This window comes from Nicotiana sylvestris, chromosome 8, assembly GCF_000393655.2.
Source record: "Nicotiana sylvestris chromosome 8, ASM39365v2, whole genome shotgun sequence".
NCBI classification, from domain to species: Eukaryota; Viridiplantae; Streptophyta; class Magnoliopsida; order Solanales; family Solanaceae; genus Nicotiana; species Nicotiana sylvestris.
Genome location: NC_091064.1, coordinates 135,148,965 through 135,162,375, shown reverse-complemented (window position 1 = coordinate 135,162,375; position 13,411 = coordinate 135,148,965). Strand labels below are relative to the sequence as shown.

At 40.9% G+C, this 13,411-nt stretch overlaps 1 protein-coding gene across 1 annotated transcript; it reads right to left on the bottom strand.

The window, feature by feature from the left end:
- Positions 1-8,881: 8,881 nt before the first annotated feature.
- LOC138875704 (uncharacterized) lies at positions 8,882-13,022 on the bottom strand. Its single transcript, XM_070154567.1, has 4 exons — positions 12,845-13,022; positions 11,500-12,131; positions 10,120-10,565; positions 8,882-9,245 (listed from the first exon to the last, which is right to left on the bottom strand). Exons 1-4 carry the CDS (start codon positions 13,020-13,022, stop codon positions 8,882-8,884), a joined length of 1,620 nt encoding a protein of 539 aa, XP_070010668.1.
- Positions 13,023-13,411: the final 389 nt, after the last annotated feature.

Sequence of the window (13,411 nt, the reverse complement as noted above, 5' to 3'; positions counted from 1 at the left end):
TCCTACCTTGGCACCATAAAATCTTAAATTACTTAGCAAAATTTTCTGGGGCTTTACAATTTATGTAGATGGGATACAGGAAAAAGGTTACGACGTTATATATGCACCACCACCTGATTAGTAGGTATATGTTGATGATGTTTCCCATAGTGGTCGAGACGATATGATGGGATGCCCTTAGTAGCTTGATGATGTTATGTAAACCTATACTTATGCATGACACAACATTTATATGCACGTGCATGAAATTATAAATGTTTCAGAATTTACAAAGTTATTCAGATTTACAGATGGATCTCTTTATTTCATTTTTCATCTATGTCTTTTATGTACTGATTTTCATGCCTTACATACTCAGTACATTTTTCGTACTGACGCCCTATTTCACGGGGCCTACGTTCATGCCTACAGGTTCAAGTAGGCAAGCTGACGGTCCTCCTTCTTAGGATCCTTGATTAGCAAGAGTTGGCGTGCTCCACTGCTCCGGAGCTGCTTTTGATTTTGGTACGATATGCTTGTGTATATATATATATATATATATATGAGTATGATGTGGCTCAGTCCTGTCTTTATACAATTGTATTTCTATTAGAGGTCTATAGATAGTTATGTATAGTTGGATAGTATGTGGCCTTGTCTTCTTTCAGTTTTGGGTATATAGTTGTCTATAGTAGCCTTGCCGGCTCGCCCACTGTATTCCGCATGTATATGTAAATTTACTTTTTTGGTAGGTTTCCTTCATGTATGTTATTCTCAAAATTCAGCAGACGCCATTCAGATTTAATTCTTAGATGCATGCTTAAGGGTGTTCAACAGGTAGGACTCGATACCCGTTGCGGTCCATTGGTTTGGGTCGTGACACATTCCCACTTTATGAATGACCATGGTGACAAAAATGAATGCACCATCTCTCCGAGTTGAGGTATCATCGGATCATGTCTTTGACATTCATCACATTTTTGCGCGAACTCCTTTGCGTCCTTTTCCATGTCGATCCAGTAATAGTCGGCTCTGATTACCTTTTGAACCGACGATTCGGCACCTGAATGATTTTCGTAGGGGCCCTCGTGGACTTATCGTAGAACATACTCGGTATCTACAGTTCCTAGGCATATTGCTAGTGGGTCATCGAACATTCTTCTGAACAAGGTTCCTGTCACGACCCAAACTGATGGGCCGCGATGGGCACCCGGTACCTTATGCAACCAAGTACCAACATAACGTATCTGTTTATGTCATACTATCATAGATAACTGAGCTTGAAGGCTACCGTAAAATAGGTAGAATACAACATGTAATACAACTTTATGCATAAGACATATGGGCCTCTAAGACCAAAATAACCACTCGTATACTGAACATATGCCGACAAGGCCATACAATCGTTTAAGTACATGACATCTATCTACAAGCCTCTAAGGATACATAATTGTTATAAAGGTCGGGATAGAGCCCCTCCATACCAAACATTACACATCTAAATCATACTGACCAAACAAGCAACTCCGGAGCAAATGGAGTGCACCAATATCTTCCCATGAGCTGATCATCCACTTGGAGGAATCTTGACCTATCTATCGAGACTTGCGGGCATGACCACAGCATCCCCAGGCAAAAGGGACATCAGTACAAATAATGTACCGAGTATGTAATGCACATAAATAAGTACATAAAAGACATGAAAGAAATATAGAGTAAATGACTCAACCTGTAAGTTTGGATAACTCTATAAATCATGAAATACTTTTAGTGTCATGCATATACGTATGAATGTCATATCGTGCATAGGTACATGTGTTCATAACACCATCAAGCCTTTGAGGGCATCCCATCATATCATCTCGGCCACTATGGGCAAAATAATCAACTTATACCAGCTGATCAGGTGGTGGTGTGTATATAACACCATAACCTTTTCCATATTCCATATACATATATATACATCTATATACGCGCATATAATTCCATCTGGTCATGGGTCAATGTGCATGTATAAATGCATGAAATGCATATTAAATACGTTAATAAAATTTCTCCGTATCTCATAAGACCATTATGCCTCTAATTAATATCATAAAATAAACTTTACCAACTTATATATTTTTGAGACCCATGAATAGATGATAGAATAATATGACACATGGGAGAATAAGAATATACACATCTCTAGCGTTTCTACGAATAGAGTAATTTATGGAAGTTGTGCATTTGCTCGTTTCGCTTATGTCGTATAGATCATGCCAAAAGAAAGAAGGGATAACCTTAACATACCTGAATCGATTCTCTTGACAATCCCTTTAACACCATTGATTGCGACAATGCGTAACAGCAGATCGATGTAGGAAAGAATCCGTATGATATTCTTTGAGAAATATTGCACCGTACTCCCTTCAAATCGCAAAACCCATTGTTGTAACATCACGTAGTCTCGTATGATCTTTTGTAGCAAAGTCACGTTGATAGAATTTTTGATGAGTTGCTGAAATTTCCATATTCATTTTAGAGATTCAAATGATGAATTTGAAAGGTTTGGAGCTAATAATGTTACCATATTCTTGGCTGGAGAGTCTTTGTCAATAACGTTACTTTATCCTTTGCTTAAAGTCTTTGGGAATGAATCTTAAAAAGTTATCAAAATGATAACATTTTGGTTCCCCACTTCTAATTGTAATATTGTTTTGAAGGTCTTGGAAGTGAGTGCCTTGTAATTAATCTAATAAGTTGCCACTTAACCAAAAATGACCAAAGAGTCATTCTTTTAATATGTGACATGCTGCCACGTTTTGGGGTTGATCTTATCCAATATATCCCCAATTAATTAGGTAATGTCCCATTACTCGGTAATTAACCAATTACCCATATAATTGAGAATTATTTCCACTTACTTAAAATATACTCACTTTTCACATACCTTATACATCTTACTATCATGGTCACGTGACACCTTGTATGATACTAGTCCATAAATATTGGGTATTAACGCTCGGCCCGTATTATAACCCAACATGCCAAACTTGGACAAAAATTCATTTTCTTTGACTTGCCCCTCTCACTTTCATGAATTTACTCATCACTTGTTTGAAATAACATAATCCTTATAATCTCCAAATAATCTTTTCATTGGACTGATGTCAATTATGTTACGACAAATTCAACGTACAATGCTACATAGTGCAACATCGTCATAATTTAATACTACAGAGCGTAACATCATTGTAATGTAATACTGCAAGGCGTAACATCATCATAATATTGCGGGGCGTAACATCATTCCCCCTTTGGAACATTCATCCTCGAATGTTGACTAATGCTCTTATCATTTTCATAACTTATAGTTCTTGTGAATATCTTAATACTCTCCTTGCCATTTAGGCAGTTGTTATGTGAATAAATCCAAAGGTCAGGGCATTCCCCCCTTTAGGCATCTTTCCCACGCCATGAGTTGTGATTGAATTCCTTTCAATCTCGTAATTGTTGCTACCTTCTATCATGTAGCCTCTACGATACTGACCTTGTATGTGTGCCTATGCGACTCTTCTCTCCTTTTTTTTCCAGCTTTTAGCCAATCTCTAGCCCTTACTTTGTAAACATATACAAGGCTTCATAGGATGCCTCTCTGGGCATCTATAGGTGTACTAAAGTTTTTCGCTCGGTACTTTGTAGAACTTGTGAATATGGCCATATTTTATTTCATAGATCTAGTTATCCATTCGTATGACTTTACTGCATCTACGTAGGTCATACTATATTATAATTATTACTTTGATTTATCATTACTAAGGTCTGCAAACAACTCCAGGTTACTCTCATTACTTATCCTTAAGTCTGATTGTATAATTTCATCTCATACTGTTGAACTTTTATCCATATATTGTTTGATTCACCTTAATGTTGATTCATCATCTACCACTGATAACTTGTTCTTTTATGTAATACCGTCACTAGGACTCGCATCTCATCGGGGACATCTAGAGTGATTAGATTGATCCACCTAGGGGTGATACTATACTTCCATAACCGTACTTTATAGCATCCCAATGTGACTCACCTTATATGGGTATTTTAGTCCCTTATAATTCATGAAATCCTATTTCTCTCTTTTTTTCTTCCTTTTCAAATCATTACTCAAGCAAAGGCCCAAACGTCATCCTTTATTTATCGCAGTTACACCCTCATTCTGCTACCAGGGAAAAATCCCATCTCTTCTAAATGCTACTAGTATTAGACTCCTTTGAGTTCATTCAGGCTAAATTGAGCTTTCTATAACTTAGAGGAACCACCAGCTCCTTTGTTTTCACGGGCTTAGTCCCGAGGACTTATCCATTTATGTCAACTTCTCACTTGCCTTCTTCTTATCCTTACTTTTGTCTTTCTAAAACCTTGTCGTTCTATCATACTTTAGCTTGCGATTGATTCCCTTATGCTTTTCTGGAATATCAAGCGAGACATCGCATCATCTCTAACTCTGGTTTTACTCTCTAATTAGACCTTTCGGTACTTAAAAACCATAGGCTAGAAGGTATGCCACTGACAATGCTGCTATCATTCCTGGATACTGATCCCAGGGCTTCTAGTCTTTTACCTGAAGTATTGACCGCTCTCATCCTTCTATACTTGAGTATTTCGTATGTTGTTCACCTTTACCTTACTTACTTTAAAATATCACCTTACATTCTTCTATCTCTCTTTCATAACCTCCCTCCCACATAGGTATAAATCACATCCACCATTTAAAGCTCTATTATAATACTTGCACCTCTGGTTCCTATACAATCCGGTGGGAACTCCATACTGAATTCTTATGAGGTTTGTATTTTCCTAACTGGCTTTATCGTAGAGCCATTATAGAATATGGTTGTTGTGTTATCTCTGTTGCACCTCCAATATTAAGAGTGATTCTGCTATGTTCTTAATCATGATTCCTATAACTTCTAGGTCCAATATAGAATTCCTAATTTACTTCATTAATGTAACTCTTTAGTTTCCTCCTTCTTCTAATCGGCCTTTATGTTGGCTTAAGTTATCTCCCGATCTGTGGTTCATAGTATTAGTTATTCTGTTTAGCCTTTCATGGGCACTGAGGAATATGCATGATACAATCCCTTTGTCATGCCCCAACCTCGGGAGGCGCGACTGGTGCTCAATCGAGTGAACCCAACTGAGCAAGACTTACCATATACTTCCTACCCACCTCGATATGAATAAAGAAACTATACTTTTGTTTATCCATTTAGATGGGAAAAGACATCACATTCTACATTGATAGTTCATTTTAAACACCACATTAAATCGTAGATGAGTTAGTTTCCAAGATCCCCATAGAGTTACAATTTATAGGCAACATAAGTTTAGAATTACAACATGGTTCGTAGACCCATCCAACCCCCATATATAACCCACACATATGTCTACGGAGCCTCTAGGATACAAAACATGAGTTTGACAACGCCGACAACAAGGCCCCGGCTATACCTCAAAAGTGAAAGCCCACAATACAAATATATACAATATATACCCTTGAAGGAGAAAGGGGCTCACCAAGATCTTGAGAAGAGGGATGCTTCGCTACACACGACCTACACTATCCGCTATGGAGTCACCTACATTCATTTAAAAAAATGTGGCGCCCCCGACAAAAGGGACGTTAGTAGCATGGAATAGTACTAGTATGTATAACTAAACAACATCAAATTACAACGAACTTTCATACACAAATAAGGAATTCACAGGTATCACTCCAAAGCTTTAAACGATCACAATATTATCAACATGAAATAATTATACAACCTTCACATCATGTTTCCATAGCCTTTAGTTGGGCATTTTATACTGTTCAACATCGTTCACATTACCACCGCTATCTTGAGCGGAGTCCGATCTCGACCCGATCGGTTAGGCCATCTCCCGGAAACATTACCAATATTCTATTCACACTTTCCAGTTTCAATCATCAATGCATAACCGCCATGTGTATATGTCATGGAATCCGATTACAGATCGATCGGCTAGGCCGCCTTACTGAGGCGTTACCATTTTCCATTATTCATCTCACTCCAATATTTGGTTACACATGTATTAGTTTACCGACACTGGGGGCCATAATTTTCACATTCCACAATTCACGTTTCACATTGTTCCCATTTTCAACATTAGGTTTGTAATTCAAGAGAGTATGGCACACAAGAGCAAATAAGGTTGTAGGCGTAGATGAGACTTCATGTAAATGGCACAACAACGCACTTCAACTTCAATCTAAGGTCTAAGCATTTTGATACATGATTTATAGTCCTTGCACCTTTTTAAATTATCAAGAATAGCACATTGATCAATTTGAGACATAGTTTCCACGCATATAAGGTTGCAATACCAAGTCAAGTGAAATAGCAATCAATACAACAATTCAATTTAATCTTACCATACTCACACAACCAACGATGAAGCTCAATTTCTAAAAGACGGGGTTTTAGCCATACATACCTCAATAAAGCTTTCCTTATTCCTTACAAAATTCTGGAACTTTTAGCACTTCGATCTATTGTGTTAGAATTACAAATTAAATCGAGAATTAGAGACGAGATTGAGATTCTAGCTTGTTTTGAGTATACTATCAAACACTAAAGGTGCATTGTGATCTTATGCCCTTTTGAGAGAAATTTCTATCATTTTATACCCAAATTGCTTTCTGTGTAGTTCAATACCTCCCAATATTCTATGGTGTGATATGCATGCAAGAAATTCATTCTTATACCCATGAATTACTTCACCAGTGATCCCTTATTGCTAAGCATAGGAATAAGAGCTGAGATAATGAAGTCTTACCTCTTGGGATGAAGATTTAGGTTCCCTCACTTGATTATCTTCAAAGATTTGGCAAGGTTTCATGGAGTAATTTGATGGGAAGCACTTCCCTATCTCTCTCTAAAAGCATCAGGAAATATGATCAAGATGAGATAACACCGAATATATCGATAAGGGGTCGGGTTTAAAATTTAGAAAATTGGAGCCCCGAGTCAGGTCTGCGATTGGCCCGCAGAATGGACCGCAAAAGTGCTCCCAAAATCTGAACATTCAATATGGGTATGCGGCAGAAATGCGGTCCGCATACCCGTTCTGCGGTCTCATAATACACCGCAGAACTACTCCTCACAAAATCCCAAGGAAATTATGCGACGACTATGCGGTTCACAAATCGGTTATGCGATCGCATAATGGACCGCATATTTAATGTCACATTTGACTAACACACTGACTCACTTTGCAGTGACTATGCCCCCTATGCGGTTCACATACCTGATGTGCGACCGCATTCTCGACCGTAAAATTGCACTTATCTGGAAAACATTATTTCTTGACTTTTTAATGCACTATTCAATCCAAAGGGGTCCGAACTGCAGCGAGCGAAGTATTTTTATGAATCCTAGCACATGCTCCTAACTTGCACCATGAGATTCAGGCTTCTGAGTAGGAAATTCACGGGGCCTTGCAATTGCCTTGCGAGTTTGGAACTCCAACCTAGAGTTCATTCAGGCTTCTAATTATTGACGCCAGTCCCCGAGTATCCGGGACGTTTTTGGTTCTGGAGCCATTTTTGCAAAAATACCGAGCTTCTTTGAAATGAGAAATGCTTTGGAGAGTATTCTTTTGATTACTTGGTACAAATATACATGTTTTTGCTGTTAAGGGCTCGGTTATTCTATACGTACACAGTTTGCTTGACCGTTTGGCCCGGTTCACTATCTTCCTATCGAGACCCTAGTTAGCACATCTTGGATTCTCCGAGGAGGCGATCTTCCGGGGGGATGCCCCCATATTCGAGGTTGATTGAAAAGAAGCCTTGAATACATGTTGAGTCTTTCTTAGGTAGCATATAGATGTTGCTTTGTTAAAAACCTTCCCGGTAAAACCCTTTTTGGGATAAAACCCAATCGAAGGAAAAGAGTGCAACGTATGCCTTTTGGAACCTAAGGCCTTCGAGTTGGAAAGCGCTTCGGCCGTTTCGATCGAATACCTGCACTCAAGTTAGTGTAGAATGTAGTTGAAAAAGAGGAGACAGTCATACCTTAGTGCTGGCGGTGTTTCGAGCCCTGATATGTTTTAGTTGCTTGTTATGAGGACGTGGTACGGTCCTCGACTTTGTTCGATAAGGCTTAGCCGAAGATGTAGTTTGTTATCACTATTTTATTGTTTGTTTATCCTTTGGCTCCTTTGGTTGTGGGGGAATTGGTGTTGGTACCACATCATGCACTGCAAACATCTCTTTTGCTGCATGCTATTTCCCGTAGATGATTTTTAACCCATTCTTTGTTGGGAATTTAATCATTTGATGGAGGGTGGATGGTACTGCTCTCATGCAGTGTATCCACGACCTCCCGAACAAGGCGTTGTATCTCATGTTTCCTTTGATGACATGAATTTTGTATTTTTAGTTGTGCCGGCCATGTTGACTTGGAGGGTGATTTCCCCTTTCGTTGTTTCGCTCTCCATGTTGAACCCATTGAGGACTCGAGAGGCGGGTACGATTTGGTCAAGCAGTCTGAGATGCTCTACCACCCTTGACCTGATAATATTGGTCGAGCTATTTGGATCCACAAGTACACGTTTAATTTGAAATATATTAATAAGGAAAGAGATTACCAGTGCATCGTTGTGAGGCTGAGACAAGGTCTCGATGTCCTCGTCGCTGGAGTAATTTGAAATATATTTGTCAAGGTTTCATGGAGTAATTTGATGGGAAGCACTTCCCTCTCTAAGACCCCCTCTCTCTCTCTCTAAAAGTATCAGGAAATATGCTCAAAATGAGCTATAACACCGAATATATCAATAAGGGGTCGGGTTTAAAATTTAGAAAATTGGAGCTAAGTGCATAAAAGCTATTACATGACTATTCGAACAAATGTGGGTACTTCTTTTTCATCCCATCCTCGGTTTCCCAAGTGGGTTCCTCAACTTGCTGGTTTCGCCATAACACTTTCACGGATGCAATTTCCTCATTCCTCAACTTCTGAACTTGCCTATCAAGAATGACAACTGGAACTTCTTCATATGACAACTCTTCATTAACCTCAATAGTCTCAACTGGCACAATAGAGGATGAATCTCCCACTACCTTTCTCAACATGGACACATGAAAGACCGGGTGTACCATTGACATCTCGGGTGGAAGCTCGAGCTTGTATGCCACCTGACCAATCTTCTGAATGATTCTGTACGGTCCGACATACCTCGGACTCAATTTTCCCTTCTTTCTGAATCACATGATGCCATTCATAGGGGAAACCTTCAGAAATACCCAATCATCTTCTTTGAACTCTAAATCTCTGCGACGCACATCCGAATAAGATTTTTGGCGACTCTGAGCAGTTTTCAATCTCTCCTTAATAATCTTAACTTTCTCCATGGCCTGATGCATGAGGTCTGGCCCTATCAATTCCGCTTCTCCAACCTCGAACCACCCAATAGGAGACCTACATCTCCTACCATAATGTGCTTCGAATGGTGCCATCTAGATACTAACGTGGAAGCTGTTGTTGTAAGCAAATTCTATGAGTGGAAAATGGTCATCCCAACTACCCTTGAAATCAAGAGTACAAGCGCGTAACATGTCTTCAAGCGTCTGAATAGTTTGCTCTGCTTGACCATCGTTTTGTGGATGAAAAGTTGTGCTAAAATTTACCTGCATACCTAAACCTTGCTGAAACTTCTTCCAAAAGTTGGCTGTGAACTGAGCCCCTCGATCTAAAATGATTGAGACTAGAGTGCCATGTAACCTGACTATTTCTTTGATATACAACTGAGCATACCATTCCGCTGTGTCGCTAGATTTGACTGGCAGGAAGTGCGCTGACTTTGTAAGTCAATCATCAATCACCCAAATTGAGTTGAACTTACGCGGAGTGCGTGGTAACCCTACTACAAAGTCCATGTTGATCATCTCCCATTTCCACATTGGAATTTCTATGCTTTGAGCCAATCCACCGGGCCTTTGGTGTTCGACCTTTACTTGCTGATAATTCGGACATTTTGCCACAAAGTCCGCCACATATTTCTTCATGTTATTCCACAATTAAAATTTCCTTAAGATCATGATACATTTTCGTGGAACCTGGGTGCACGGAATACCTGGAAGTGTGAGCTTTTGCCATGATCCTTTCTCGAAGACGGTCGATATTAGGAACACATAGGTGGTCTTGGTATCGTAGGGTACCATCATTCATGCCAAAGGAAAAAGCTGCGGTTTTGTGTTTGAGAATCCCCTCTTTCACTTGTGCTAACAACGGACCCACGAATTGCTTCTCTTTCACCTTTGCCACAAGCGATGATTCGGCCCTATTCTGCACAATTACCCCTCCTTCATTAGAGTCTACAAGGCAAACTCCCAAACTAGCCAACTGTTGAACCTCCCTAGTCAACGACCTCTGATGGGCCTCCAAATGAGCTAAACTTCCCATGGATTTTCGACTAAGTGCATCTGCCACAACATTAGTCTTTCCCGGGTTATAGATAATTTCAATGTCATAGTCCTTGAGTAACTCTAGCCATCTTCTTTGCTTCAGATTCAACTCTTTCTGCTTGAAAATATATTAAAGGCTCTTATGATCCGTAAATACATCCACATGGACCCCATACAAATAATGTCGCCAAATCTTTAGCGCAAACACCACTGCTGCCAACTCTAAGTCATGGGTTGGATAGTTTTTCTCATGATTCTTGAGTTGCCTAGAAGCATAGGCTATAACATGCCGTGTTGCATTAACACACACCCAAGCCCGACTCTCGAAGTATCGCAATACACTACAAACCCCTCTGTACCCTCTGGCAGGGCAAACACCGGTGCTATTATCAATCTTGACTTCAATTCTTGGAAACGCTTTTCACAAGCATTGGACCACCGGAATTTAATTGCTTTCTGCGTCAATTTAGACAATGGAGAGGAAAGAGTAGAAAACCCATCCACAAACCTCCTATAGTACCTAGCCAAGCCTAAGAAACTGCGAATCTCAGTTGGAGTGGTAGGTCTAGGCCAATTCTTCACTGCTGCAATCTTTTGAGGATCAACCATAATTCATTCCCTGAAAATGACATGGCCCAAGAACGCGACAGATTCAAGCCAGAATTCACATTTCAAAACTTTTGCATATAGTTAATGTTGCTGAAGAGTCTGCAAATCTTCCCTGAGATGGGCAGCGTGGTCCTCCCGACTTTGGAAATACACAAAGATATCATCATTAAACGCTATCACAAAGGAGTCTAGAAAGGGCTTGAAGACTCGATTCATAAGATCCATGAAAGCTGCTGGGGCATTTGTTAGCCCAAAAGACATTACCATAAATTAAAGTGCCCATACCGAGTTCTGAAGGCTGTTTTTGGAATATCCTACTCCCTTATCTTCAATTGATGGTACCCGGACCACAAGTCAATCTTTGAGAAACATGTAGCACCTTGCAATTGATCAAATAAGTCATCTATTCTTGGCAAAGGATATTTGTTTTTGATTGTGACCTTGTTGAGTTGCCGGTAGTCAATACACATCCGCAACGATCCATCTTTCTTTATTACAAACAAGACCAGTGCGCCCCATGGTGACATACTCGGCTGAATGAAACCCTTCTCTAGCAAATCCTTCAATTGTTCCTTTAGCTCTTTCAATTCTGCCGGTGCCATTCTGTAAGATGGAATTGATATAGGTTGCATGCCTGGTATCACATTGATCCCAAAATCAATCTCCCTGTCCGGTGGAATCCCAGGGAGTTCATCTGGAAAGACGTCCAGAAATTCATTCACAACTGGTACAGAATCAAGGCTAAGTGCCTCGACATTGGTGTCCATGACCCGAACTAGATGATAGATACACCCCTTCTTGATCATCTTCGCAGCCTTAAGGTAGGAAATAAACCAACCTCTAGGCACTACATTATCTCCCTTCCATTTAATAACAGGCTCATTAGGAAATTCAAGCCTAATGGTTCTAGTCCGACAATCAAGTTTGGCAAAGCATGTATAAAGCCAATCCATTCCCATTATTACATCAAAGTCGACCATCCCTAACTCAATAAGATTGGCCGCGGTATTCCTTCCCCGTACCTTAACAACACATCCCCTATAAACCCGAGCAGCTATAATAGACTCACCAACTGCGGTAGACACCAAAAAGGCTCATGAAGCTGATGCGGCTCTATCCCGAATCCCATAGCAACAAAAGGGGTAACATAGGACAAGGTGGAACTAGGGTCAATAAGTGCATACACATCACGAGATTGGACAGTCAGAATACCTGTAACAACATCTGGAGAAGCCTCTGCAGTCTGGCGACCACTCATAGTATTAAATCGGTCGGGTCCTCCTGAACTCTACGCACCATCCCTAGCTGCACCACGCCCTGCGGGTGCTGGGCTACCTCGAGCTGGGGAGGGGGCTGAAGATGTAGCAGCTGCCTGGCTGGATGACTGAGCTGTGCCCCTACCCGCTCCCTGGAGGGATGCACGACAATGTCTCTAAATATGACCCCTCATCCCACATCCATAGAATATAGATAACTCTTGATAGCAAGTACCTGAGTGCATCTTCCTGCACCTGGGGCACGGGGACCTCTACTGCTGCTGGAACCTCTCTCTTGACTGACCCCGCTGATGGGATCCTCTGCTGCCCTGACCGGGACTGAAACAACTCCACTATTGCTAGCTGGGCCCTAACGGTGGTGCACTGACTTAAGAATGTGCAATAGACTGGGAAGGCCCTAATGATCCTCCCCTGAAAGCTGATCTTCCACCACCTAGTGACTCTCCCATATTGCCCATAGACCGGGCCTTGCTGCTACCCTCTCTCTCCATTCAGTTCTTTAATTTACGGTTCTCTGTGGCCTGAGCAAATGCTACCATCTTCCCAGAATTCATGTTGGAATTCAATGCAGCCGTAGAAGCCTCATTAATGGTCAAAGAATTAAGGCCCTGAATAAACTGGCGCACCCTAGCCTCCATTGTGGGCAACATATGAATGACATGCTTGGACAAGCGAGTAAACTCCATGTGGTACTCCCACACACTTTTGTTACCTTGCCTCAAATTTTCAAACTCTACCTCACCGGCTACCCTTGTCTCAGCGGGCAGGAAATGGTCAATAAAGGCATCAGCGAACACGCTCCACCTCACCGGAGGGTGCCCCTCATCTTGGGAATCCTCCCACAACTCAAAGCATGAATAGGCCACCCCTTTCAAGCGGTAGGCAGCCAACTCTACTCCTTTTGTCTCAGTTGCACGCATAACCCTGAGGGTCTACTTCTGGATTGGCACCTGTAAACACCGGAGGGTCTAACTGAAGAAATTTGTTCACTTTGGAACTAGTAGAATCCCCTTGCTGGCTAGATGAACTAGGCGCAACATTCGACCTCTGGGCCTGGGATGCTACTAGCTGGGTA